Source organism: Dendropsophus ebraccatus, chromosome 4 (genome assembly GCF_027789765.1).
Source record: "Dendropsophus ebraccatus isolate aDenEbr1 chromosome 4, aDenEbr1.pat, whole genome shotgun sequence".
Classification (NCBI taxonomy): domain Eukaryota; kingdom Metazoa; phylum Chordata; class Amphibia; order Anura; family Hylidae; genus Dendropsophus; species Dendropsophus ebraccatus.
The window spans coordinates 136091372-136119324 of record NC_091457.1 but is presented as its reverse complement, the minus strand read 5'-3'; the positions used below and the strand labels follow the sequence as shown (position 1 = coordinate 136119324).

Below are 27953 nucleotides of genomic sequence, written 5' to 3'. Positions count from 1 at the left end.
TCCCAGCACAGGAGGCGGATGGGGGCCATGCTGCATTGCTGCCTATAGATCATGGATAATACACAACGCGGGTGACTGCTGCAGCGCAGGGAATGCTGGGAATTGTAGTTTGTCAATAAACTTTTGTCACGCGAGCCCTGAGCAGGTTGGAGTGGGCGTCACGTGAGCGCCCAGCAGCCGCGCCTACTGATGACGTGACGGGTCGCTCGCTAATGAGCAGGGATCGGTTACCGGCTGTGACATTGACATGAGAGAGATGAGCCGGCTGTGTGTGCGACTGGGGCGGACCGCCTGGGGATGGGGGGCTCCTGCCCGGGCCCGGCCGGTGGGGCCACAGCGGCTCTTACACACGGGGCCCCGCAGTCTGGCCTATGCCAAGCAGCTATTCCTGGGCTCCATTGCGAAGGTAAAGACGCTATGGACTGAGTGTGGTCACCGGCTGCAGGGGGGAGTGCTGGTTACTTATGTCTCCATAGCAACCAAGCTAGTGCAAAACTACAACTCCCAGCAGGTCACACTACAGCCTGGCTGCCAGGGCATGCTGGGAGTTGTAGTTTTTGCACACGACATGTATCCCAGATTATTGCTCACATCTCATAGAGTTATTGTGCTTTGTTACTTTGCCTTCTATTGGGGAACAAGAGTGACGGGACTAAGATGATAAGAGTTGTGGTAGTTATGGCTGCAGTGGTCACAGCGTCCTGCCCGCCAGTCACTGCAGGTCATGGGGGAATAGACTCATTGATCTGGAAGTTACCTACAGGAGCAGGGACACCTGTCAGTAGTGTGTGCATTTTCACTCAGCAAATGCACAGGGCCACCTTCTTATTAGAGTATACAATACACAGGGGAAGCGTCAGCCAGCCGGGATCACTATAAGATCAATGCAGTATATATAAAATACATTGCCGCTCTCCGGAGTATTCCTCTTGGTGCTTCACTCTCCCGAAGTCCGGGGGGGGGGTATAGGTGGAGGGGCTGTGATATGTGAATCCGGCTCCGTCCTCGCTGCGCTCTATAGTAGAGACCTTTGACACACTTTTGTGACTCCTCCTTACACACTGCGCAGCTGTTGTTCCTGGCTGGAGAATATATTACTCTTATCATATGTGAGATTTCTATGTGCCTGATAGTGTATGCAGCTCACCGGCACCAGTCATGTGCTGGGAGGGTAGTGGAGGACTGGTCCACATGTAGAATGCTGTATCTGGTGGGTTTTCCCATATATGCCTGTATATACACACTGAGGGCAGCGCACGACTGTATGTATACACACTGAGGGCAGCGCACGACTGTATGTATACACACTGAGGGCAGCGCACGACTGTATGTATACACACTGAGGGCAGCGCACGACTGTATGTATACACACTGAGGGCAGCGCACGACTGTATATATACACACTGAGGGCAGCGCACGACTGTATGTATACACACTGAGGGCAGCGCACGACTGTATGTATACACACTGAGGGCAGCGCACGACTGTATGTATACACACTGAGGGCAGCGCACGACTGTATGTATACACACTGAGGGCAGCGCACGACTGTATGTATACACACTGAGGGCAGCGCACGACTGTATGTATACACACTGAGGGCAGCGCACGACTGTATGTATACACACTGAGGGCAGCGCACGACTGTATGTATACACACTGAGGGCAGCGCACGACTGTATGTATACACACTGAGGGCAGCGCACGACTGTATGTATACACACTGAGGGCAGCGCACGACTGTATGTATACACACTGAGGGCAGCGCACGACTGTATGTATACACACTGAGGGCAGCGCACGACTGTATGTATACACACTGAGGGCAGCGCACGACTGTATGTATACACACTGAGGGCAGCGCACGACTGTATGTATACACACTGAGGGCAGCGCACGACTGTGTGTATACACACTGAGGGCAGCGCACGACTGTGTGTATACACACTGAGGGCAGCGCACGACTGTGTGTATACACACTGAGGGCAGCGCACGACTGTGTGTATACACACTGAGGGCAGCGCACGACTGTGTGTATACACACTGAGGGCAGCGCACGACTGTGTGTATGCGCGCACTGAGGGCAGCGCACGACTGTGTGTATGCGCGCACTGAGGGCAGCGCACGACTGTGTGTATGCGCGCACTGAGGGCAGCGCACGACTGTGTGTATGCGCGCACTGAGGGCAGCGCACGACTGTGTGTATGCGCGCACTGAGGGCAGCGCACGACTGCGTATGCGCGCACTGAGGGCAGCGCACGACTGCGTATGCGCGCACTGAGGGCAGCGCACGGCTGCGTATGCGCGCACTGAGGGCAGCGCACGACTGTGCCCACCCTTCTGTCTTTACTTCAGATTTCTTTTGTAATATGGTGCGGATACATTTGGTTATAGTAACTCTCAATGTTCACATATTGGAATGATTCCCTCCTGTGCCTGAATATAAGTTGGCATGGTGGCAAAGTACAGACATACTATGTACATGAGGATATTGGTCGTCCCCTAGTTTACAAAAATGAGAAACCGCCAAGAAATGCCAAAACTTGTACCAATCCAAGAAGAGTCCAGTGACTCCGATCTACCAGCATTGCTGTCTGGGCTCTTTAGTGTTAACCCATTCATGAGGGATTTAGTGCTGTACAGGTGGCCAAGCGTAAGGCCGTGTTACTATAAGTGTCTCTAATCCTTTATAGCTTATTCCAGCAGTGAGAGCTCGGCTCTTTATACAGCACAATGTACAGTCTAAGGCTAATGTAAATGGGTGCACGCTATTCCTTGGCTATGGTGGGAACATCCAGTGTGGCTGTGTAGGAATTGGTAATATATTATAGAACACCCACCTTAGGCTCTCTGTATGATGCTGTATCACAGAGGTATTCTTTGCATAGAAAAATAGGGGCAACAAGCCGAGATGAGAATACCTTCAAAGGGGTATTCCACTTAAACATAACTTTAATATGTTGCTGCCCATGCCGAGACTAAGGCTGTCATTACAGCATTGCGCATATGCATACAGTTCCCCCGCTCCTGTTACAGGCACTCCACGTCCGTATTCCGTACAGAACGTATGAATGCGGGCTAACAATTTCTTCCATACTTATTATGTATTCAGTGTCCTTCCCCCAGTTCTGAGCTGCTGCTTTCTGAAGAAGACACAGACAACTGTGAGTTTTTCTCTGTGTCTCCCCCTCTTCCCCTCTCCCTTCTGAGACAGCTCATGTAAACAAGTCCCTATCTGCAACTTTGTAATGCCGGGGGGATTAATCGCATTAATTGACTCGAAAAGGAGGGAGGAGGAGGGCGAGACAGAGAGAAGAGCTTACACACAGATTTTGTGTCTTCAGCAGAAAGCAGCAGCTCAAAACTGGGGGAAGGAGACTGGATGGCTAAGTATGGAAGGAATTTTTTGTCTCACCATGGGCAGCAACATATGAAAAGTTATGTTTTAGCTGAATACCCCTTTAGGGCTGATATCACACAAGCATAATATAGATATAACATTTAGCTGAGAATTGCAGCTGTAATAATTTATTATGCTTGCATGAAACCAGTCTGAGAAGTACATGAACATTATGTTAATATGTAACTACCTCCGTCCATACCGGCTATTTATCAGTATGTGCACCCCTGATAGGACGTACAGTCGGCAACCCTCGACTGAGGGATATTGTATAAAGAAGATGGATATTGAAAAGGGAGGGAGAAAGTCGGTTTATCTTTAGAGAATTAGTGATGGAGATTTGCTGCCAGCTTTTCATCTTAAAGGTGTTGTCTGGTTTGGAAAACTTATTCTCACCTTTCTTATTATTCTCCATGTAGCAGGAAGCTGCCCCAGCATGTAGGTGGCGTAGGTTCAGATCAATGGGCGACTGTAACACAAGACCTGGGAAGGGTGGAAGCTGCTTGTCCTTGGCTGTGGATTTGTATATTGTAATCTGGAATATGGACAGGAGTGACTTCCTGAGACAACACCTTTGCATTTACATTGAAATCCAGTGTAGATTTACTGCAAAGCTCTCCATAGTATTTTTTTTTTATTGGTTGATTTGTTTTTTCCTCCAATTTTTATCCTGCTAATAATGCTTTTCAAATTTGTCTACAGCCATAAAGCGATATACAAACTTATAATATGTATCCCCTATCCACAGGACAGAAGATATGTTTCTGATCACTGAGGGTCCCAGTGTTCCTGTTGGTGGGGGATAAGTATTATTATTTGGAAAATCCCTTTTAAAGGGGCTCCACCAGGTTAGAAAACATGGCTGCTGCCTTCTAAAAACAGCACATACAAAAAGAATATAGTGGGCACTCCGACACAGTCTGTATGCGGCTGATATGTCCCTGCACGGGCTTTGGGTATAGTCACTGTACTGGTGGTTCTCTACTCAGGCAGTAGGCTCAGTCGAAGCGCAGTAGTGTGAAACGATCATCGCCCCTCTTCTGTGGAATGCGCTTGTTTGTTGCTCTGTATCTGATCTGAAATAAAGCATCATTTTTATGGACCTGGTGAGTGCCACTATATTTCCTACGTTTGCTTCTAAAAACAGCGCCATTCCGGAATTGATTTTGATGGGGCTGCAACGCCACATGTAGCCTGAGGATAGGTGTGGCACGGTTTCTGGACTAAAGTAGCCATATGTCTAAACCTTGGAAACCCCTTTAAGATGACTCCACAGCCAGGAATATTAAGGCTCTGCTCACATCTGAGAAACTCCATCTTTCTTGAAAAAAAAAATAGATTTATCCTGGAAACGGGCATAAAAAATAACTTTTCATAAACGTCAGTAGAAAACAACAAAATTAGATGCGTCCACTGCCCACGTTATATGATCTGTCTAGCCGCGGGGGAGTGATGACAGACGGGTGACTTATGGGAACGTCACAGGTAAGAGAGATGGGAAGAAATGTTCCTGGAGCCAGAGGTCATCGCTGTTTATTAAGATTTTTATTTATAACCATCTTCTTGTATGGTCTGCAGCTATAGAAGTGTTTTATTGTACTTGTCAATGTAAGAACAGTTGTGATGTGTTTATAGGTCATAGCTGAGCAGTATATACAAAGTGATAGGAGTTTTCTTGTTGTATCTACCAGGAAGAAGTGTTTCCCTATCCAGAGATCAGCAACGATGAGTTGGAGGAGATCACCCAACTTGTAGGACCGGTGGAGAAGTTCTTCAGTGAAGACGGTGAGGATGATGATGATGATGGGTTGAAATATTTATAAAACAGGATTTCCAGCTAACAATAAAAATCCCTTCCAATCTAAAGGCTCTTGTGTTCTTTATATAGTCATTAACATAAAAATCAGCCTTGGCTGTGACCAATATGGCCACTATTACAGGATTCGGTGGTGCGGTGGCCTCAGTCCTCTTTGAGTCATACAGAGAGCAACAGCAGGGGTGCATTGGTTCACTTATAAATGGTGTGATGCAATTTCTTGGGATTCTGACATCTCACCTTATTGTCATGTAATTTATCTTGCAGTTGATTCCAAAGCAATTGATCAAAATGCTAAAATACCTCCCGAAACGCTGAAAGGGCTGAAGGAGCTGGGGCTGTTTGGCATGCAGATTCCTGAGGAGTATGGTAAGTGGAGGCGTCTTTCACCATGCTGAGGGCACGGTAAGGCTTTGTTCTCACACAGTATTTGCTCAGTATTATGGCCAAAACTAGGAATGGAACCAGCAGAAGAACAGTAATGGAAAGACTTGCACCTTTTTTTGCAGTTTGGACCCTCTGCTGGCTTTGGCTAAAATGCCGACCCAAAATACTGTGCGCGCTCATAGTCTCATTGTGGGTAATGGTGGATGTATTTTAGAGATTTGTCCTGGGAGGTCATGTGAGTGTCCTCACTGTAGGATAGAACAGCATGTCCTGATACTGGGGTCATAATCTTAACATAAAATCAGCACATACATTACATAGCGTCTGTCATCAGGTTCTTCTGTGACTGGCATTGCCATCATGTCATGGAGAAATTAAAGGAGAAGTCCGGTGAAAATTTTTATTAAAGTATTGTATTGCCTCCCGAAAGTTATAAAAATCAGCAATATAAACTTATTATGGGAAATGCACATAAAGTGCTTTTTTTCCCCCCCCCTGCACTTACTACTGCAACAAGGCTTCCTGGATAAAATGGTGATGTCACGCCCCGACTCACAGAGCTGTGCGGGCTGGGGGTGCTGGAGAGGATGATGGCAGGGGGATGCTCAGTGTCCCTCCAGTGCCCTGTGTCCCTCAGTGTTCCCCTGCCATCATCCTCTTCAGCGGCCACAACCCGCACAGCTCTCGGAGTCGGGTCGTGACATCACCATTTTATCCAGGAAGTGAAGCCTTGATGCAGTAGTAAGTGCAGGGAAAAAAAGCACTTTATAAGCATTTCCTGAAATAAGTGTATATTGGTGATTTGTATAACTTTTGGGGGGCAATACAATACTTTTTTCACTGGTCTTCTCTTTTAATATCTTGGATCAGTATTCCCTAAGCTGCCCCATAAGGAAAATGGACTATTGCAGATGTGCCAGAATTCTGGTATAATGTGTAAAAGACTAGGACCACATATATTATCTATTATTATATATGTATATATATATACATACATATATATATATATATTAGTAAGGCATCTTGGCAACTACATATATATATTGTTTCCTGCAGGAGGCCTGGGGTTATCAAACACGATGTATGCTCGGCTTGGCGAGATCACCTCCCTGGATGGCGCAATAGCTGTGACGCTGGCTGCACACCAAGCCATAGGCCTAAAGGTATGATATATCAGACAGAGGATGTGTGTTATAGCGTCTTGCTTTATGTCCTCGAGAAAAAGATAAAAAGCACTAATAAAAGAAGGAAACGTGTTTGTAAGAATTTGCAATAAGAATATATCTATCTCTGTGTGTGTCTGTGTAGCTATATCTGTCTATTTATCCATATATTTTTCTCTGTCTGTTTCGGGATAGCATATGTGGTATCTCCTCGGTTTGATTTTCATTGTGTTCATAAATGGAGCCCGGGTGTCGGGATGATTCACATTGAGGCTCTCATCTTCCTTTAGTTGCACTGTGAAATAACAGCCTATAAATTCCCTGTTCTGGGACCAATTTTCGTATTTCCACATTATCACATTGAGATTTAAAGTAGCTTCGTGTCCCCAATGTATTTGCATTGATTATAATGGGAAGGGCCAATCTCCTAGTGTAGCCTCGGCCTATATGAATATGACTGCGCTGCCCCTCAGGCCCATCCCGGATGGGGTTAACTGTCCTTTCTCCTTTTCTGCGATCACTTTGTCATTTGCGCGCTGGGTTGTGATGATGGGTTGTTAAAGTTATTTCAGAAATGTGAGATTCCTCCCACTCGTCTCTCTAATAACACGGACACTTGATTTTATTATGATGGGATGAGGGATGGCAGATTATCCCGTGTGCAGATTTTCAGGCCTACTTCTGCTTTATTGTTATTTCTTCAGGGAATCCTGATTGCCGGTAATGACGAACAAAAAGCAAAATATCTGCCTAAGCTGGCGTCAGGAGAACACATTGCTGCGTTTTGCCTCACAGAGCCTGGAAGGTAAAATGTCGCTTTGCTTTGACATTTCTTTCTTCTGCTTTATTTGAATATTTGACTAAGGAGTAAAGAAGAAGTCTGTGCATAGCAGAATGGTAGGAGGGGGAGATTTCTCAGAGTCGTGTAGGTATATGAGCAGTGTATAGTTTTTATTCTGTAGGAGATTGGATAAGTGCTGTGTCTCCTCATTGATTTAAAGGGAAAATGCCCTTTAAATCATTATTTTATAAAGAAGAAATTTAAAGATCTCCTTTGCGTGCTTGATATCTTTGCGATAGCGCTGATCTTAATATCTGATCTAATATATATAACAGTGGTACCTTGGTTTAAGAGTAACTTGGTTTGAGCGTTTTGGTTTAAGAGCTCACAATTTTTCAAAATTGTGACTTGGTTTAAGAGCATTGCTTTGGTTTAAGAGCTCCCTGTACTGGGTGGGAGTGCTAATGGAGGAGGGGCATGGGCTGCATAGCGAGGTCTACAGCACTGTACTCTGACCTAGGAAGTCTCCCTCACCTTCCAAATCATAGCATATCCACTTCAGGCTGGGGCTTGCATCAGGGGATAGGACTGTGGAGGTAATCTCTTCATAGCTGTAACCCCTCTCTCCCCGGACAGAGAGTGCCGCATGTATGTGCCCACATCTGTCCTGCTCATTCCTTCCTGCTCCCTGCAGTCTCTGTCAGTCCTTGTGTTTCCCATCCTCTCCATTCCTGTACTGTAACTTATAATATCACAGATTCGGCTGTTTCTGAATGTTTGTTTCATTTGTTTTACATGTTATTTAGAATAACAAATCATTATTTTTGGGTGTGGAACCAATTGTCTGCATTTCTATGATTTCTTATGGAAAAATTTGCTTTGGTTTAAGAGTGGATTTGGATTACAAGCAACAAATTATGCTCGTAATCCAAGGCACCACTGTGTGTGTATATATATATATATATATATATATATATATATATACTTACTTACTTAAAGGGTACATGCCTCATTAAAACCTTCTGACATGTCAGAAGGTTTTTTTAACAGTGGGGGTCCGTCCTGGTGCTGAGACCCCATGGGTACACTTTAATGGGCTTGTAGGTGCTGACCTACTAAATGTGAGTTCCCTAATGTGCAAGTCTACTGATTAGCTATCTTATTTTTATTTTTTGGCTCTGATCTGCAGTATGAGTTCTCTCTTTGTTTTGGAGACACTAAGGGCCCTTTTACACTGAGCAGTAATCTGCTTAATCAGGACGATTTGGCAAATCATCGCTCCATGTAATAAAGACCACAAACAGCCGAAGAACGATCTTCAGCTGACGGTTGTAGTTTAAACTTGCTTTAAAATCACTGGTCGTGTAGCGCTACATTTAGTAGTACACAGCTTATGATTGTAAAAATAATAAAGTTCATACTTGCCTATTCTCCCTAGTGTCCTGCAGCCTTCTGTCGGTGTTCCCTGCTCACCCTGATGCTTCTGGTCCCATCTCTGCAATGACAGGCCACTCATCACTGACCGAGGACTGTCCCGTCTCGGCCAGCGGTTGGCAGAGCGCCTGTCTCTGAAGAGACAGGGCCAGAATAGTCAGCGGTGAGCCGTGAACCCTGGCAGAAGACTGCAGAACACCGGGGAAGCATAGGTAAGTATGAACCTTATTTTTTTATGTAACAATATATTGGAAAAGCCGGCCCTAAATGTCCTCTTGTAGGTTTGTAATGTCAAATCCCACCTTAGTAAGGGAATGCAGTTAGATTAGTGCCATGAATACTAGAGACAGAAGTTACTTTTTGACTATAGAAATTTTAGTTATTCCTAACCTACACTGTATTCCGTGTGACCCAGGTTACCAATCTGATCCCTGCTTTGTTCCATACCAGCAGTTGAGCCATAGATTGATATGGATTGTATCATTGATGCCAACAAACAATAATTCTCTAGTAACTGGAACCTCAATTTATAATTTGTTTCCCTATCCAGTGGGAGTGACGCTGCTTCAATAAAATCTAGAGCCACATTAAGTGAAGATGGAAAACATTACATCCTCAATGGTTCAAAGGTAACAGAATAATAGTTGTATTCATACATGTCATTGTCCTAGCAATCCTTATCAGTCTCGTATAATCTGCGCAACCTCTGCGAGATTATATTTATTATGGAAGAATACAGAGTTGTAATTTCTGACCTTTTATTATTTGAACTATTTTTGACTGCAAATATTGGGACAAACTACTTATTGCATAGGCAGCAGGTGTAATTTTCACCCCAAACAAAAAAAAAAAAGACTAAGGGCCCTATTCCACCGGACGATTATCGTTTGCATAATCGTTAATGATTTCAAACGACCGCTATTGCGAAAGACCTGAAAACGTTCACTCATTTCCATGAAACGATAATCGTTACTTATGATCGTAATTGCGATAGTTTTTCTTCGCTATTTGTTAGCTATTGAGTTCGTATCTATTGCGAACGACCGAGCGATGTCTTATTCAATGCGAACTATTTGCGAACGTTTTGCGAACGAGCAACGATAAAAATAGGTCCAGGTCTTATAAAGCGATCAACGATTTCTCGTTCGGTCGTTAATCATTAACTGCATTTCAACCGAACGATTATCGTTTAGATTCGAACGATTTAACGATAATCTGAACGATAATCGTCCGGTGGAATAGGGCCCTTAGGCTTGGTCCACACTACGTTTTTGCAATCCTTTTTTTATTCGTTACTGCAAAAAACGGATGGAAAAAACATTAACTTGTGTGCATCCGTTGTGATCAATTTTTCGATTTTACTTCAAATCGCTTCAAGGATCAAATTACAACAGTTTTTTTTAATGTACACAAAATAAGGTCAAGTACGTTAAAAAAAACATGCCCTTTGATCTACTTTTTTTTTATTTTTTTATTATAATGGAAGTCAATGGAAAAACTGATCAAAACATACACAAAATTGCATCATTTTTTTGCAAAAATGTAGTGTGAACCTAACCGTACATGATTATGAAGCATTTATTTAGAATTTTAGAGACATTAGTGCCTCGTCCAACAAGAAGTATAGCTTGTGTGTCACTGTGTGCCAAACACACATTTGTAAACAGCTCCTGTGTAAACTGGTTTGTCTCCATGGTTACAGACTACAAACTGCCCCTGTGTTGTCTGATTCCACAATTTATTTTTTTACCCTACTTTCCTTAAACAGGCTGTGACATTAAGAAATATTGGTCAAATGTGTACTGTTTAATAGATATAGACTTACCAATCCCCCATAAAACTGCTTCCTTTTGGCACAGTTAATTTCTAGCTGCAACAGCACCACCCCTCTCCTCAGGTTGTGTGTGGTATTGCAATGCATTTACTCTAATGGAACTGAGCGGCTAATCCACATCCAAACTGAGGACAAGAATGGTGCTGTTTCTGGAAGAAAGCAGCCATGTTTTTCTACGCCTGGCTAACCCCTTTAAGTCTTTATCTTCCTTCTCACAATAGTATGTATATATTTAAAGACTTCTATCTGCTTTCTAGATCTGGATATCTAATGGAGGCCTGGCTGATATATTTACAGTATTTGCAAGGACAGAAGTTGTAGATAAAGATGGCACTACAAAGGATAAAATCTCAGCCTTCATTGTGGAGCGGGCATTTGGAGGCGTCACTCATGGGAAGCCTGAGGATAAGTTAGGGATCCGAGGATCAAACAGTAAGAAGTATTTTATAATTTCCTAGTAGGCACTCCTTGGAGATACAATGAGAGTCCTGCTTACCCCGCCCACACAGGATGATTGACAGCTTTACCTTTATCAGTGTTTGGAATAAGCTGTTAGTCACTGTACATGGGTGGGGTAATCGGGACCCTCATGGTCTCGCTCCAAATCATATACACCTATATATCACAGAGCTCAGCCTTTCTCCCGCTACAATTTCTTGCCCTTATATAGGGCAGGATAAATCTGTTTCATTTTAAAGAGGTATTCCAGGCTGGGGTCATTTTCAGTGTACGGCTGGGGAGGGGGTAGATATAGAAGGCGCTGGTCACTTACCTCCCTAGTTCCAGCACCGGGTCCCGGATCGCGCTGCCCCGTTCTCCCGTCCGGCTGCCGCTTCCTGGTCTGAGCTGTGGCTTGAGATGTGACGTCTCAAGGCAGCTTAGCCATTCAGCGGTTGTAGTGGAGTCCCGCCTCGGCCGCTAAATGGCTCAAGCTGCAGCTCGGACCAGGAAGCGGCAGCCGGACGGAACCCGGCGATGGAACCGGGGAGGTAAGTGACCGGCGGCTTCTATATCCACCCCCTCCCCAGCTGTACACTGAAAATGACCCCAGCCCGGAGTACCTCTTTAATGTTCCTTTTTCATTTGAAGACTCACAAAATATCAAGAACTGCTTTGGTGGATTGATGTGACTCCTCAGTTTTACACTCTCTCATTAGTTGTAGGGTCAGTTTTGGAGGAGTGATTGGTATTAATGAGTCTATGTATTAAACACCCATTTGAACCGTCCCAGTGGCGAACTACAAGGGCCTGTAAATGTATGTTGCTGCGCTCCTGTTATGTGACCCTCCTCTCAATCATCTTGCAGCCTGTGAACTTCACTTTGAGAACACCAAGATTCCCATTGAGAACGTCATTGGTGAAGTTGGAGGAGGTTTTAAAGTGAGTTGTTTTTTTTTCAGTTTCTTGTATTCCTGTGAAATCTTTATATCACCAACATATTCTGCATATCCCCCATTTTTTTTCCTCTATAAGTGAATGTCTGACTTATTTCTATTCCTGATATCCTTCACAATCAGAACTATACTCAATCTCCCAATCCACCGATATCCTGTACATTTGCTCTTATATTGATGACCATAATACATTTTTCAGGTTGCTATGAATATTCTGAACAGTGGACGCTTCAGCATGGGCAGCGCCTCAGCTGGAATGATTAAGAAGTTGATAGGTAATGTGACTAACCCATCTTTCCTTCTTTCCTTTCTTCCTTCTGTTTATGTTGTGTTGCTAACAGTGAAGACCCACCAGAAGAAAGCATGGAAAGGCCACCAAATCAAAAGTTGTAAAAACTTGTCCTTATAAGCAAACAGAAAAAGATATATCTGGCTGATGGGGTGGGGATAAGCCACAAGGAATCTTCCTGATTGCTCCTGGTTGGGGCAACATGAAGTGATGACAGCTTCCCTTTACATTTTCTACATTTAAAGGGTACATTTAAATATGGAGAAAATTCAAAGGGATAGTTGACATCACGCATGGAGATGCAGCTGTGCTGTTGGTGTCACATTTGAAGATGCCATCATCCAATGTGTCATTGATTAGAACAGGACCCCGGCACAATACATGCTGGACGGCGGATGGCTGTCTTAGCAGCTATGATGTCCACAATGCATCTCTTTAGGTTTTCACCTGTGATGTTTTCATAGTATCTTACTCCCTTGTTTATTTAATCTAGAAATGACAGCAGAATACGCCTGTACAAGGAAACAGTTCAATAAGAAACTCAGTGACTTTGAGCTGATACAGGTTAGTAAATACTCTATTTTTTTCCCCAACACTTTTTGCTATAAAACTGTTGAGCAAAAGCCACAAATAAACAAAATTGTTCACTAAAACCATTGATAAATTTCCCCATTTGTGACTACCTTGCGGACTCCTGATTAGGGTACCGTTGTAATCCACGTTTTATAGGGAAACTTGGAGACCATCTTTCTCTTGCGGGGACTGAAAATACTACACTACATCTACTGCATGTGCACTACAGGATCAGTATGCAGAAAGTAGCTGCTTCCAAAGGCCCCAGATGTGCAGGGAGCTGACAGCCAGGTTTAGTGCACTGTTGCCCTTTATAGATAGAAGGGCATTACCTTTCTTTGCAGGAACATATGTGTCTTTATGGCAGCCACTATAGAATCTGCTTGTTCAGTGATCTGCCTATCGCACCTTTTAGCACAAGATAACTAAGGAATTATTTAATGGAGTAATTGCAGTTTATACACGTGTAACTAAGGACAAATAACATAGGTCAGAGGTAAGTGTTAATATATGAAGCAATGGTTAGGCAGAGCTTTCACCAGTCCTGATGTATAGTGTATGTTACTTTGGTGATGTTCACTATATAGGTCAGTGGAGACACCTTACGTAAGGTAACATTTATTTGTAATGCCTTCTTATCCTCTGATTCTCTAGGAGAAATTTGCTCTCATGTCTGAGAAGGCCTTTGTAATGGAAAGCATGGCGTACCTCACAGCTGGGATGATGGACCGACCAGGGCTTCCAGATTGCTCAGTTGAAGCAGCCATGGTTAAGGTAAATTTCACATAAGAGAATCCTCTCTCCTCCCAGAGTACCGCATTCAGGAAAAAAAAGCAATAAATATCACAGGTCATTATTGGATTTGCTGTCTGCGTCCTGTGCTTATTTCTTGTTATATATTGAGATGCCATGGGATTTCTCTCCCTCCTGATTCGCACTCTCATAGCTACTAAAGCCGAAAGTGCACGACAAAACCCTACAAACGTTAATATAGTAAAAATCACAATTACAATACACATTGATAACTGTGTATCCTTTGTAACAGCAGTTATTATCATGTAGAGAAAAAAAATTGTGTAAATGTGGAGATTGAAGGGCCCTTGGTTTGGCTGGAGAGCTGAGCACATATTTATAGCTATTCTTCATAGGAGTGAATGTGACCTCACAGATGGCTGTTCCTGATGTTCCCCATTTACTTTCACATGTTGCCAACATTCCAGCTTATGATGCAGAGTTGAGATCCCTCATAGGGGACAAGTAGGAGATTGCGGTGAGTCCGATCTCTGTACCCCCAGCCGATCTCTGTATCGGGCCCCCAGCTTTTTTATGAATAAAGCCCGGGGACACAGCACATGGTCTGAAGCTCTGTTCATTCATATGGATTGACAAAGCACTTTCCGGCTTACTCTGCTCTTTCCGGTGGCTACATAAGAATGAATAGAGCTGTGGGTCACGTGCCATACCCGCTGCTGTATTCATAACAAAGAAGCTGTGAGGGCATGATAAAGAGATTGACGGGGGTAGAGAGGTCGAACTCACCGCAATCTTCTACTTGTCCCCTATCCTGTGGATAGGGAACAAGTTAATTTTGCCTGGACAACCTCTTTTTAAAATGCAGATTTTTAGTTTTGCGGAAATTTCAGACAGGCAAACTCTTGCCAATAGTTTGGTGGATTCTTGCTCCCAGAACCAGATCTTCTGATCAGCAGAATGGGCTTTCTGTGCAGATTAATTTCTTAAACTCAAAACTGTGCTATGTAAATCTATTAGTATGGTGTTTTATATCCCCTGCATAAGGTTAAAGGGGTTATTTAATGGCATTATTAGGGACCTCTAATATCAGTCATGTGGTGGAGCTGGCTCTGTAATATTGTTTGTTTATAGTAGAAACTAAGGATGGTCCGAACCTGCAGAGGTTCGGGTTTGTATGAACCCGAACGCTCTGCATCAGATTCCCGCTGTCTGGCCGCTCCGTGCAGCGGGTGGATACAGCGGGAGGACCGCCTGGCTATGGCTGTATCCCAGTTTTCCAGGGGGTCCTCCCGCTGTATCCACCCTCTCCACGGAGGAGGAAGACAGCGGGAATCATTGCCTCGAGTTCGTACGAACCCGAACCTCAGCAGGTTCGGACCATCCTTAGTAGAAACCAACACGCGGATGTGCACAAAGCCTAAATTATACACTTTGGCAGTGTTTAGTCACCACTAGGGGGAGCACACTGCATACTACTTACTGTTATTAGTCTCTAGCTCTATATTCTTATTGGCAGCCTAGAAATAGGAGTAATGCAGTTGAGATTTTTAGTGTTAACCCCTTAACGACATCGGGCGTAAATTTACGCCCTGATGCCGGTAAGGGAGTTCAGAGCGGGGCCGCGCGGCAGCCCCGCTCTGAACCGCGCCGGTCCCGGGTGCCGCGTGTAGCCCGGGACCGTAGGTATTAGCGGGCACGGTCCGATCGCCGTGCCCGCTAATACAGTAATCAGATGCAGCTGTCAAACATGACAGCTGCATCCGATTACCGGACGCAGCGTCATCCCTGGTGTCTAGTGGGGAGATCGCTCCTCCGGGATGTTATCCCGGAGGAGCGATCTCCGTTTCTGAAGCCGGCCGGGGACCGCTCCAAGATGGCGCCATCCTCGGCTCGGCACTCGTTTACTTCCAGCTGCAGCAGCCGGAAGTAAACGAGTGCCTATCTCATGGATCTCTGCAGCATATCTATGCTGCAGAGATCTCAATGAGAGATCAAAGCACTTATACTAGAAGTCCCCTAGGGGGAATAACCCTAACCCCAGGGGGGCTTCTAGTATAAGTGTAAAAGTTAAAAAAGAAATGTCATTATTAGTAAAAAGCCCCCTCCCCTAATAAAAGTCTGAATCGCCCCCCTTTTCCCAGGTTATAAATAAAAGTAAATAAATAAACAAATAAATAAACATATTTACTATCACCACGTCTGTAATCGCCCAAACTATTAATCACATTCCTGATCTCGCATGGTAAATGGCGTCAGCGCAAAAAAAATCCCAAAGTGCAAAATTGCGCATTTTTGGTCGCATCAAATCCAGAAAAATTGTAATAAAAAGCGATCAAAAAGTCGTATATGCGCAATCAAGGTACCGATAGAAAGAACACATCATGGCGCAAAAAATGACACCTGACACAGCCCCATAGACCAAAGGATAAAAGCGCTATAAGCCTGGGAATGGAGCGGTTTTAAGTGTCGTATATTTGACAATGGTTTAAATTTTTTACAGGCCATCAGATACAATATAAGTTATACATGTTACATATCGTTTTAATCGTAACGACTTGAGGAACATATATAACAAGTCAGTTTTACCCCAGGGCGAATGGCGTAAAAACACATTTCCCCCAAATAAACAAAATGCGTTTTTTTTTTCAATTTCACCACACTTTGAATTTTTTTCTGGTTTCGCAGTGTACTTAATGCAAAAATTCAGCTTGTCATTGCAAAGTACAATTAGTGACGCAAAAAATAAGGGCTCATGTGGGTCTCTAGGTGGAAAAATGCAACTGCTATGGCCTTTTATGCACAAGGAGGAAAAACCGAAAACGCAAAAATCGAAATTTGCTCTGTCCTTAAAGGGTTAAAGTATAACTTTTGCACTATTTCTGTTATGAAGAATAGTAACATTTATTTGCTCTTAGGTCTTTAGTTCTGAAGGAGCGTGGCAATGTGTCAGCGAGGCATTGCAAATCCTTGGGGGCTTGGGTTATATGAAGGATTATCCATACGAACGATATCTACGAGACAGTCGCATTCTTCTTATCTTCGAGGTGAGTTTTTTTTCCCTCTGTTTATTCTTTGTAAGATACAGATACATCAGTTGTTCTCTAGGGTTTGCATTGCTTAGCATTCACCCTTGTAAAGTACTGTCACCCAGTGCGTGTTCTGAATTGCAGCTTTGCAGCTATTGGAGTAGTCTTTCAGCTTACACTCTGGGGTATCATTGGTATGGCACATGGACCATGTTTTTTCCCCCTATTTTTTGCTTAAAATATTCTATATTGTTAGTAACATGAATAGTTAATGTGCAGCTTATTGTATTCATATGGTGCATCGAAATTATGCATTTTTTTCCTTGGTTTCAGGGGACCAATGAAATCCTACGAATGTATATTGCCCTCACAGGGATGCAGCACGCAGGAAAGATTTTGACTGGTAAAATAAAGTAAGTGAAATAATTGTAATTACTGTGTATTTATAAGTAGATAATAAGGGCTTACATAAGGTGTTGTCATTTTTTGTTTGTTTTTTTTTAATACGAAAAATCACACGTGGATGCAGCAAAAGAAGAAATATTTCCACCTGTACTGAATATCCACTTCTGGTTTGGGGTTTTAAGCAACTGATACAGAATATCAAATCTGTGCATGTATATGAGGCCTTAGAGCTGCCTGCATACCCCTCTATTACAAGGTGTAAAGCAGTATTGTAATTATGGTCTTCAGACAGTACATATCATTTCTAAGGCCGGGTTCACACTGCGTTTTTACAGTCCATTTAAAGGGGTAGTGCGGCGGTAAACAATTATTGACAGAATAACACACATTACAAAGTTATACAACTTTGTAATGTATGTTATGTCTGTGAATGGCCCCCTTCCCCGTGAATGGCCCCCCCCCCCCCCCACCCGTGTACCCGGAAGTGTGGTGCGCTATACATACCTGTCACGTGCCAACTCGTCTCCGATCTTCAGTCAGCGATGTCGTCTTCAGCCGAATCCCTCCGTCCGTCCTGAGTGCCGGCCGCCCTCTGCCGCGTCATCAGCTGCTCAGCCGCGATTGGCTGAGCCAAACTGTGTTCAGCCAATTGGACAGAGGGATTCGGCCCGGCCGTCCGAAGACGACATCACTGACTGAAGATCGTAGACGAGTCGGCACGTGACAGATATGTATAGCGCACCACACTTCCGGGTACACGGGTGGGGCTGGTGGGACACGGGGAAGGGGGCCATTCACAGACATAACATACATTACAAAGTTGTATAACTTTGTAATGTGTGTTATTCTGTGAATAATTGCTGAGTGCTGCACTACCCCTTTAACATATCTGTTTTATGAGGGAAAAAAAAGGATGCAATTGTGTGCCACCCGTTTTTCCACTAACTTGCATTTAAAAAAAAATATCAAAACTGATATTTTTTTTTTAACATACACAAAAAAACATGTTTGACCATTCTTTTCTGTATGTTTAAAGTAACCATTTAAAAACTGATCAATTAAACGGACTGCAAAAATAACTCGGCAACTGTTCTGCTTCTCACTGGATATTGCCCAGCATGAGAAACCCAGTCCTCATTGAAACAGAGAAGAAAGGTGAGAGCCAGAGAGCATTGGAAGCTTATTGTGTGACTTTCTGTAGATCAGAGATGGGGAGTTCACCATAAGTTTATAGTACAGGACTTAACAGAAGCAGGTGATCACCACCAGGAGCGTGGTCATGAGACTTATAGGAAAATTCTGTAAGTGACGTTTTCCCTCAGAAATGTACATATTTCCTCTAAGTCCAGAATCTGCAATCACTTTTGCATTCTACCAATGTCATCAGTTGATAATGCTTTTTTTTATAATTATCAGGGAGTTAAAGAAGGGAAGTCTTTCTGTGGCCTTTGAAATGATAGGCAAGAAATTAGGAGCCGCTGTGGGGAGAAAAGTCAACTTAGGGTTAACTGGAACTGGAGTTGTACATCCAAGTCTGGAAGTAAGTGATTTATCACATCAACTGTACAAGTGATGGCGTATTACTGGGAGAATGCCACCACTAACTGGGTGCTAGTGGTGGGAGTTACATGCTTTAGCTGCCCTTCACTTACCTGTGTCCATGTTCTTAGGATCCTAATGTTATTGGATAGCTCAACAAGATGTTTGGTTCTAGTAAGTATCTTGGACTTTTACTTGACAGGAAAGTGCGAAGAAGCTGGAGGAGAATACGTATCATTTTGGCATTGCAGTGGAAAGTCTTCTGTACAGGTTTGGGAAGGTAACAACTTGTTCTACTTATTCCTACAGTTCAGGATTGTTTCTTACGTAATAAAATTTACACCTCCCCCCCACACATATTTTGTCCTGTGACAGTACATGCGCAGTACATTTTCATGACAGTGATGCATCTGTATGAGCAGGCCTGTACTCAACATCTTACAGTTCAATCCCTTTGATGTGGCTATGGCAACAATGGCAGCTAAGGTGTTTCGATGGGTGTTGAAAGGGTTACCATGCCAGACAGGGGTCTAACATACATTTCCAAGTCCGCTGTGGGTAAAGCCTATAATGTCATGGCAGAGAGAGAGCCTAATAGGTTGTCAGTTTCACATTGACAGGCAACATTGCTTTGGAATATAAGGGTTATAAAGCATTATGGAAGTGATCAATTTGATTCTTTCCCCTAGTAGGAAAGGATAGGATAAGTCTAATTAAAATACAAAGTATTTTATTCTAAAAATATTTTTATAAAAAAATAAATAAAAGTAAAGTTGCTGTAAGGCACCGCCACAACCAGAACAACCCAGAGAAAATGTTAACACATCCTAGAAACGAAGCACTATTTTTTATCAGGGAATGCAGTCTCCATTTACATTGATTGTATTTTGTTCTCCCAGACAATTGTGGATGAGCAGCTTGCACTGAAGCGGGTGGCGGATATTCTCATTAATCTGTATGCCATGACAGCGGTGATATCTAGAGCGAGTCGTTCTATCAGCATTGGCCTGCGCAACCATGATCATGAAGTGAGTAACAAATACCTATTTATTTTACATCCTGGCTAGCATTGGGTTTTGTGTTTAGAAGGATTTGCATAAATCTTTTCCTAATCAGAAAGTGATGATCTGATCAGACTGCTCTCTAAGCAAAGTATAATTGCTGGTAAATCGCTGGTTTTGGAACTCACCTCCATTCATGTAAATGGGGCAGTACTGCAGTCAGGAGAGAGATTATTTGCAGCAGAGATGCTTCATTGCTTCATCTAGCCCAGAGAGAAAATGGGTTCCAGGCCTTGGACCAACTGGACATTGCTACCATATCCATGTGTAGCATGCATTCTTAGAATATCCCCTGTAATATTTGTAGTTTTTGCTGTGTATGATGAGAATTGGAATTGTCAACCATGTGACTAATATTTTCTTTTTGCTACAGGTGCTGCTTGCAAATCTTTTCTGTTCTGAGGCCTATTTCAAAAATTGCTTCATGGTGGCCCAACTTGGAAAATGTAAGATATGAAACCAGATGACCAAACATTACCCTAATCAACATCCATGTGCCAGATTTATTGATAGGGTGTCCCCCCCCCCCAAGCTGAACAGGTCCCCCCTGAACAGATCCTGAATAGCTATTGCTAGGAAGAACCTGTACATATTAGCAATGTATGGGTGCAGCGTACCTCCACTCATTCACCCTGCTTCTAGTGCTGTGCAAAGTAATAGCTTTACTTGATTCTGTACCCAATGCCAGTGATAGAGAGCACTGGATATGGCATCTGGTGAGGCTATACTGAAATACAAAGCAATAGGAACAGCTTTGCTATTGCCTATACTGCTGAGCAGAGAGCAAATTTACAGTAGTAACAAAAGGTACGCTTTAAGTCCCATTGGTTTCTGTTGACTGCATTGTAATGCCACTTTTTTCCCTGTTTAATCTAATACATTTGTCCTTTTTTCCTCACATCAGATTGTCCAGAAAACCAGGACGAGAGTATTAAGAAAATAGCAAAACATGTCCTAGAAAACCGGGCTTATACATGTTCTCATCCGCTGGACAGAACTTTCTGAAAACCGAACCAGAAGTAACACAAGATGCTGCAGAACGTTCATAAAACATTACACTAAGTGCTAACAGTGCCGTCTCGGAGTTTGGCTGAAGTGTTTTGTAACTTTGTACAATTGTTGATAGATCCACAATTATTATTTTTTTTTTTAATTACATCTGTCCTAAGCTTGGTAATACATAAGAAACACCCGCTGATTCTATTTTATTGAAGAGACTGTTCACTAACCGGTTGTCAGTCCATGAATAAACCTCTATAAGAAAATCCTATAAGCCAGTGTAGCACACAAACCAGAATATCTCATTTGAGAAGACCTATTCTCTGCTAGGTGTATTGGAGGCTTCCTGTCTCAGCAATGACAATCCACTGTTCAATCTACATGCAGGAGTTGCTGGTTTTATCCTGTATTTAATTGAGGTTCTTATGAAAAGCAGAAAAATTGTTACGGAAAATTATAGGGAATGCTGCATGTGACACAGCATTTATACAGCAGATCACCACATTTGCTTGAGAAACTTTGTCAGTAGGTGTATGCTGCTATATAAGGGTAGCATAAGGCTCTGTGCACACGGAGCAAAAGTGGCGGAATTCCTCCAGCCTCCTTGTCATAATGACAGTCTATGGGAGGCTTGCTCGCCTTCTCTCTTCGCGCTAAAGAATGAACGTGTTCATTCTTCAGCGAGGGGAGAGGAGGCGCATGAATTCTCAGCCGCAGAATTCTGCCACTTTTGCTCTGTGTGCACGTAGCTAGTAACTGAATCAGCTGCACAGAACAATGTAAGTGATACATCATTCTGTTCAGCTTCACAGAGATATCCTAAATAACAAGGACTCTGAGCACTGTACACTAGTCCTCTCCATTGGGGGGGGGGGGGGGTGCTCATTAGCCCTTGATATTCATGAGCACCAGTTCCCACCTGCATTTGTTTGCCTGTACTTTGTATAGGTACACAGTTGTCAATCCACAGGCTGCAATCCTGCAGAGCAAGAAAAAGGCTGAACAGAATGATGTAAGTCACTGGTGTCAAACTCTGGCCCTCCAGCTGTTTCAAAACTAAAATTCCCATCATGCCTGGACAGCCAAAGCTTTAACTATCAAGGCATGATGGGAATTGTAGTTTTAAAACAGCTGGAAAGCCAGAGTTACACAACAAAGGTGTCTCTCAGGTACCTTTTGGGCCCTGGACACTGCTCTGTATGAGAATAAGGCTGCATTCACATGGAACACAGGCGTGGAAGGCCTGTAACGAAGTATGTCCACCCCACCCCCACCGCACGGGCAGAATCTCTGATATGATGCTGGGAGCGGGGGAACTGTATGAATATGCGCCATGCTGTAATAAGTACAAATTCAATGCAATATGAGAAGAAATTTAACACTGATATAAGAACAAAGATAACTGAAGCCTTGGGCACTCACCACATCCCAAGGGCTGTAGTTCATCAGCTTGGTAACATGTCCTCCAGGTGTGTGTTCCAGCAAGACGTCTCCGGGATCCTAAAATTGCAGGTGTAGGTAGGATGTGCAGGGAAATCTCTCTGAGAGGCTTACTTGTTCTTGCATAGTCAAGGGTGACCCTGTACATCTCTCCCTACATTCACCCTTAATGCCCTGGTGACACCAGTAAGGTGCTACCTTAAAATAAAAATGGCAGGTGCGTCCAGCGCTATTTACTGATCTATAAGTTCAAAACGAACATGCAAACTATGCTATCCAGCTATGTTACCCCATTTTCCAGATGGTAAAAGGCACATACCCTTACACTTTCTATGGACACAAGATATATGGCATATAGCTATGAGATGAAAGATCTCGCTGAATAAGAGCAATGACTGGATGAATAGTTTCTCCAAATCAACACTCTGGGGTGTCTTTTGCTACAGGTCCACTTTAAGTGGGACCTACACCGTATCTAGGCACATGTAAGACTTTAAGGTGAGCTAAAGTTTGCTGTTTGTACATCTGTAATATGTATATCTATAAGGGATATTATTTAGAAGTGCTTCTCAATTCCAGTTTTCATGGCCCACCAACAGGTCATGTTTTGAGGATATACCATACAAAGAGCACCTGTGATAATACTTGATGCACTGAATAGAATATCATCTGTGAAATACTAAGGAAATCCTCAAAACATGACCTGTTGGTGGCCATGAAAACTGGAATTGAGAAGCACTGTATAAGAGAACCATAGAAGAATAGTATTTTGCATGTTGTTTTTCTGTTTTACAGCCTAGTACCTAGGCTGAATCCTGGAATTCCAGGCGGTACCGGGGCTGTCTTCTCCTTCCCCACGGACTGGGAAGGCATTAGGAATCAAATGGGAAGGTCCCGCAAGGTTCAAGTTCGATAGAATCTAAGATTTTTGGCTGCTCGACCATCTCTAGTCGTGATGTAGCAGGAGGGGAAATATGAAGACTTCGACAGAGGTCCAAGAGCGGGATGAGGTGCTACCTTCTTTATTATGTTCTCCCCACCACCTACCCAAAATGATTCAGGATAGAGGACAAGTAAGAGATAGCAGGGGGTCTAGCCCCTACATCCCCAAGCAATCTCCAGAGCGGCTCTCAGCTCCTTTGTTTTGAATACAGCTGTGTGTACGAGACACTTAGCTTGCGGCTCTATTCATTCTCTATGGGGCCACTGGTAACAGCCAGATGCTGTACTCGTCTCTATCCGGAGGCTCTATGGAGAATGTATAGAGCCACGGAGGTCAGCCCCCCCCCCCCCCCACCCCCCCCCCCAATCTCTTAATGTGGGTGAATCAATTTACGCCATGTAATCGCCCCAAGTAAAACCCTCCTGTGTATTATATGCCGATACTTGCTTTTAGAACAGGGTTAGGGTCCATTTACACAGAAAGATTATCTGACAGATTATCTGCCCAAACCAGGAACAGACTATAAACAGAGATCAGGTCATAAAAGAAAGCCAGATTTCTCCTCTTTTTAAAACAATTCCTGGCTTTGGCTTCAAATCTTTGGCAGATAATCTGTCAAATAATCTTTCTGTGTAAATAGACCATAACTCTCTCCTTTCCCAATCCCCCACCCCACATTAAGGTGTATTCTCATTCCTGACTCTCTTCCTCCTAACATGTTGACAAAGAAAGTCGATATGTGGTTAACCAACAGTGATGAACTTGAGTCTTGCAGTTGTTTATCAAATTGTAAGAAATTGACTCCGGGTCGCTTCAAAGCATCTACATTAAAATTTCAATCAGTGTTAATAATCAAGTTTAGCACTAAAGACAAAGCTTCTTAAGTAAATCTATTCAATACTCCGGTCAGGTCTAGCTTTCTGAAAGTTAAAAACTAGCCCATTATCTTGAAGTAATGGAAGAATATCCAAGTAAATGTAGATGAGCGTTTGAAGATAAGCTTCTGATACACACACATGAAAGGACAAGTGTCTTTTAAGAGCCTCAAGTTTAATTATGGATATCACTTATTAAAGGGGTATTCTAGCAGGGAAAATTTTATTTTATTCTATTTATCTACAGATATAACAGTTATCCCCACTAGTTTTGCTGCAGGCTTCCAATGCTTTAGAGCTACAGACAGTGTAATGTTTATTCTAATGCCAACTGTGCCAGGACCAGGGCTTGTGCAGCCCTGCATTTTTGACTGGAGCTGCTGGTGGCAGCAGTGGGGCCTTAGTTCACACAACGGAATCAGCCCAGAAATTCCGAATCCTGTCTGCTATGTGTTTGAATGGGAGGGCTTGAGCGCCTCTATTCTCCGGCTCTCCTGTTCGCACGCGGGGGTTCCTTAGTGTGAACGGGCCCTTTCTGTAGAATGATTTTGAATTAATAAAAAAAATATTAATTCTTCAAACCATTTAGGCATTTAACCTTACTGATATTACTATTAAAATGCATGGAATAAATGTACAAAACCTGAAAAAAATACATCTAGCATTATCTTTAGTCATGTTGCATATGCTCTGGTATTCTGCCTGCAGATAGTACAGCATACTCAATGTGACGGTCCGCTTTAAACCGATGAAGTCAGTAAACCAGTTTCTAGGTGAATTATTATTGTGCACAAAAGCTCACTGACTTTCCACTTTGTTCATCTTTTCTTTAGACATAACACAAGACTAAAGAGCATGACTCCACAAGACATGGTATTTTATTGATAAAGGTGATCTTTTTGTGGGTGGGTGGTTTCCAGTTACTGTATATGAAGCAGAAAGCCCTCATGGCTCTGGATTTGGAGAACGTTCCTAAACTCGTCCACGATCTTTGGTGTTGAATTAACTTTGACATCTGTTTGTTCAGATTTTAAAAGGATGAAGGAATTTTTTTCCTCTTTGCTCAAATCCTTGATTTTCCTCTTAAAAATGACCGAATGGTCTGTCGAATAAGAACTGCAAGAATTGAGGAAACACATATAAACTATATGTATATAGTGGAAATATTGTACAGCATTTAGAGGAGAAACACCCCTTGCTATAAGGAAATTTATATGACCTGAATAAATAAGGAAAGTGAGCCAATATGTATCATGTGGTTTTCAAGCGTGAGTGGATGTATTATGAGGTATCAAACTATAATAATAGTGGACTCAAGGTCTTTAGGTATATTAGGTGCAAAAAAAAACAAACAGGAAAACGATGTATAATAAGTGAAGATACCGGTTTCATCCAGGGATTAAGGGTATGTTCACACTGAGGAATTCAGACAGAACCTCCGTTGCGGACTTCCCAGCTCGCGCCCGCTCGCAGACTGCGGCGGGCGCGCATCTCCGTCCGTGTCATTGACTCCATTCTATGCACGGGCGGATTCCTTCCTCCATCCAAAGAATGATTAAGTTCATTCTTTGGACGGAGGGAGGAATCCGCCCGTGCATAGAATGGAGTCTATGACACGGGCAGAGACGCGCGGGCCTGTCGCAGTCTGCGAGCGGGCGCGAGCTGGGAAGTCCGCGACGGAGGTTCCGTCTGAATTCCTCAGTGTGAACATACCCTTACTCATGAACCTTTATACCTGGACAAACAAAGCAATTAGGGATTTATAAGTCAGCATATAACATCAGCAGCTCATGGAGCCATAGAGATAAAGAACATCTAATAGAAGATAAACTAGTAATCTTCATAATTTTAATAAATAGATCTGATGTCTTACTTACGTAAAGTCTTTCCCTCGCCACTTTTGGAAGGTCTCATGGTTCATGTTGTGGCAGGGGATTATATTATTGGTCCATTTCAGGCTGTGATCCTGCAGTTCTCCTGGAATAAACCCTTTGCCATTGGTCACCATATTCCTTCCATCACTTGCAGACTTTGGTATTACAGCCAATGCTGGCATGGGCTACAAAAGATGACAAATGTGTTTTAAGACGTCTCATGGTCCCTTAAAAACATATATACATATAACCACTGGTACAAAGAATAAAGCATTATTGAAGGGGTAGTGTGCCCCCCCCCCAAAAAAAAAAAAACACAAAAAACTATAGACATACACAGAAAATAAATATACTTACCATCCCACTGGTGACGATTGCTGCTCAAATTTCACGCCGGCCGCCGCCCTCACTTCCAGGTCCAGTGAATGGGAGAGGAAAAGGCTGCTGGTGCACATTCGCACCGGCAGCCTTTTCATTGGCTGAAGCACATCACATTGCTTGCAGCAAGCTCAGCCAATCAGGGCTGAGCAAGCTGGAAGCCAAGCGATCCACTCCAGATGAAAAGGCTTCCGGTGCGCATGTGCACCAGCAGCCTTTTCCTCTCCCATTTACTGCTGTGGAAGACAGGAAAGAGGAAGGAGACCAGGACCGCCCCCTGCTGTGATGACATCGACCCAAGATGGCACCCGGGAGAAGAGGATGGGGTCAACAGTGTTTTGGTATGTATACTTTATTTAACTTCCTTAATGTGTGTTAATTAAGCAAAAAAAGAAAAACGCCGTACTACCCCTTTTAATATAATCGATTATTATGTCAGCCAAATATGATGTGATGCTAAAAACTACTTTTTTGCTATATACTATATTTCTGCATGTCCTACTAAAAAAAGCCTAATCCTACAGTTGAGGGAAATACTGTGAACCTGTACAACCAGGCCCGGACTGGCCATAGGGCAACTCTGGCATTTGCCAGAGGGTCAGACCCCCTCCGACCCCCTACATGCATGTCCGGCTACTTCCTTCCCCGGACGGGCATAGAGGGGGTGGGGGGGGGAAGGTTGAGGGGTCGGCCAGGTTGCAGCTTTGGGCTGGGTGAGCTTCCGGCACTGACAACCTGTTTCAGGAACAAAATCGTCGCCGCTGAGCAGGAGAGAAGTTCGGGCACCACGGGGCTGCAGCTGTGAGCTTCCAGCCTGTGTTATACAGGCTGTGTCTAAAGCTCACCCAGCCCAAAGCTACATTGGAAGAGACCAGCCCAGCCTGGTCCCCTGCTGCTTTCTCTGCTCCTCCTGCCCCCCAGATTCTCTCTGTTAACCCAGCTGCTCCCCCTGCCCCAGATTCTCCCCCTGCCCCCCAGCTTCTCCTCTTCCCCTGCCCCCAGATTCTCCCCCTGCTTCTCCTCTTCCCCTGCCCCCAGATTCTCCCCCTGCCCCCCATATGCTCCCCCAGCCTGTCACCCCAGCTGCTTCCACTACTTCCCCATCTTCTCCCCCTGCTCCCCCTGTCAACCTATCTTCTCCCTCTGCCCCCCCAGCCTCTCCCCCTACCACCCCCAGATGCTCACCCTGCCTCCCCAGATTCTCCCCTCCCCGTCACCCCCAGCTGCTTCCCGTCACCCCCAGCTGCTCACCCTGTCACCCCAGCTTCTCCCCCTGCCACCCCCAGCTGCCTCCCTGCCACCACCAGCTGCTTCCCTTCCCCAGTCACCCGAAGCTGCCTCCCTTCCCCTGTCACCCCAGCTGCTCCTCCTGCCACTTCCAGCTGCCTCCCTTCCCCAGTCACCCCCAGCTGCCCACCTGCAGATGAGTTGTGGTCGGAGAAGTCTTCATGATGGCTGCGCCAGATGGAGAAGAAAGCAAAAAGTGAGCGACAGCAATCGGAGAAGACGTCACCCGTGAGTCATTAGTAACTGCACTGTAATGTCTTCTATTGTGTGCAGACCCTGTGTACCATTGGGGTCTAAATGGG

General features: G+C 43.9%; 2 protein-coding genes across 2 annotated transcripts in view; one reads left to right on the top strand and one right to left on the bottom strand.

Moving 5' to 3' along the window:
• The first annotated feature begins 160 nt into the window (after positions 1–160).
• On the top strand, positions 161–21120 carry ACAD9 (acyl-CoA dehydrogenase family member 9). The gene is made up of 18 exons (XM_069967109.1): positions 161–406; positions 5092–5185; positions 5484–5585; positions 6660–6766; positions 7471–7571; positions 9532–9610; positions 11073–11247; positions 12122–12195; positions 12409–12484; positions 12992–13062; positions 13726–13845; positions 16740–16868; positions 17184–17263; positions 18672–18795; positions 18997–19074; positions 19694–19822; positions 20229–20301; positions 20760–21120. The coding sequence occupies exons 1-18, from the start codon at positions 248–250 to the stop codon at positions 20858–20860; spliced, it is 1872 nt and encodes a 623-aa protein (XP_069823210.1). The 5' UTR covers positions 161–247; the 3' UTR covers positions 20861–21120.
• A 3858-nt stretch (positions 21121–24978) lies between these two features.
• Positions 24979–27953, bottom strand: part of CFAP92 (cilia and flagella associated protein 92 (putative)) — a 47711-nt gene continuing 44736 nt past the window's right edge. The window contains exons 17-18 of the mRNA XM_069967108.1: positions 25990–26171; positions 24979–25228 (exon numbers count right to left, since the gene is read on the bottom strand). Coding sequence (XP_069823209.1) covers positions 25033–25228; positions 25990–26171 — 378 coding nt within the window. The 3' untranslated portion in view covers positions 24979–25032. The remainder of the gene's footprint in view (positions 25229–25989; positions 26172–27953) is intronic.

Excerpts from the sequence above, each read along its gene's own strand:
- ACAD9 (XM_069967109.1), top strand. The coding sequence starts at position 248 with ATGAGAGAGATGAGCCGGCTGTGTGTGCGACTGGGGCGGACCGCCTGG. Across the intron at positions 6,767-7,470 it reads ACCAAGCCATAGGCCTAAAG|GGAATCCTGATTGCCGGTAA; the intron begins GTATGATATATC and ends TTATTTCTTCAG. Across the intron at positions 19,075-19,693 it reads TTCTGTACAGGTTTGGGAAG|ACAATTGTGGATGAGCAGCT; the intron begins GTAACAACTTGT and ends TTGTTCTCCCAG.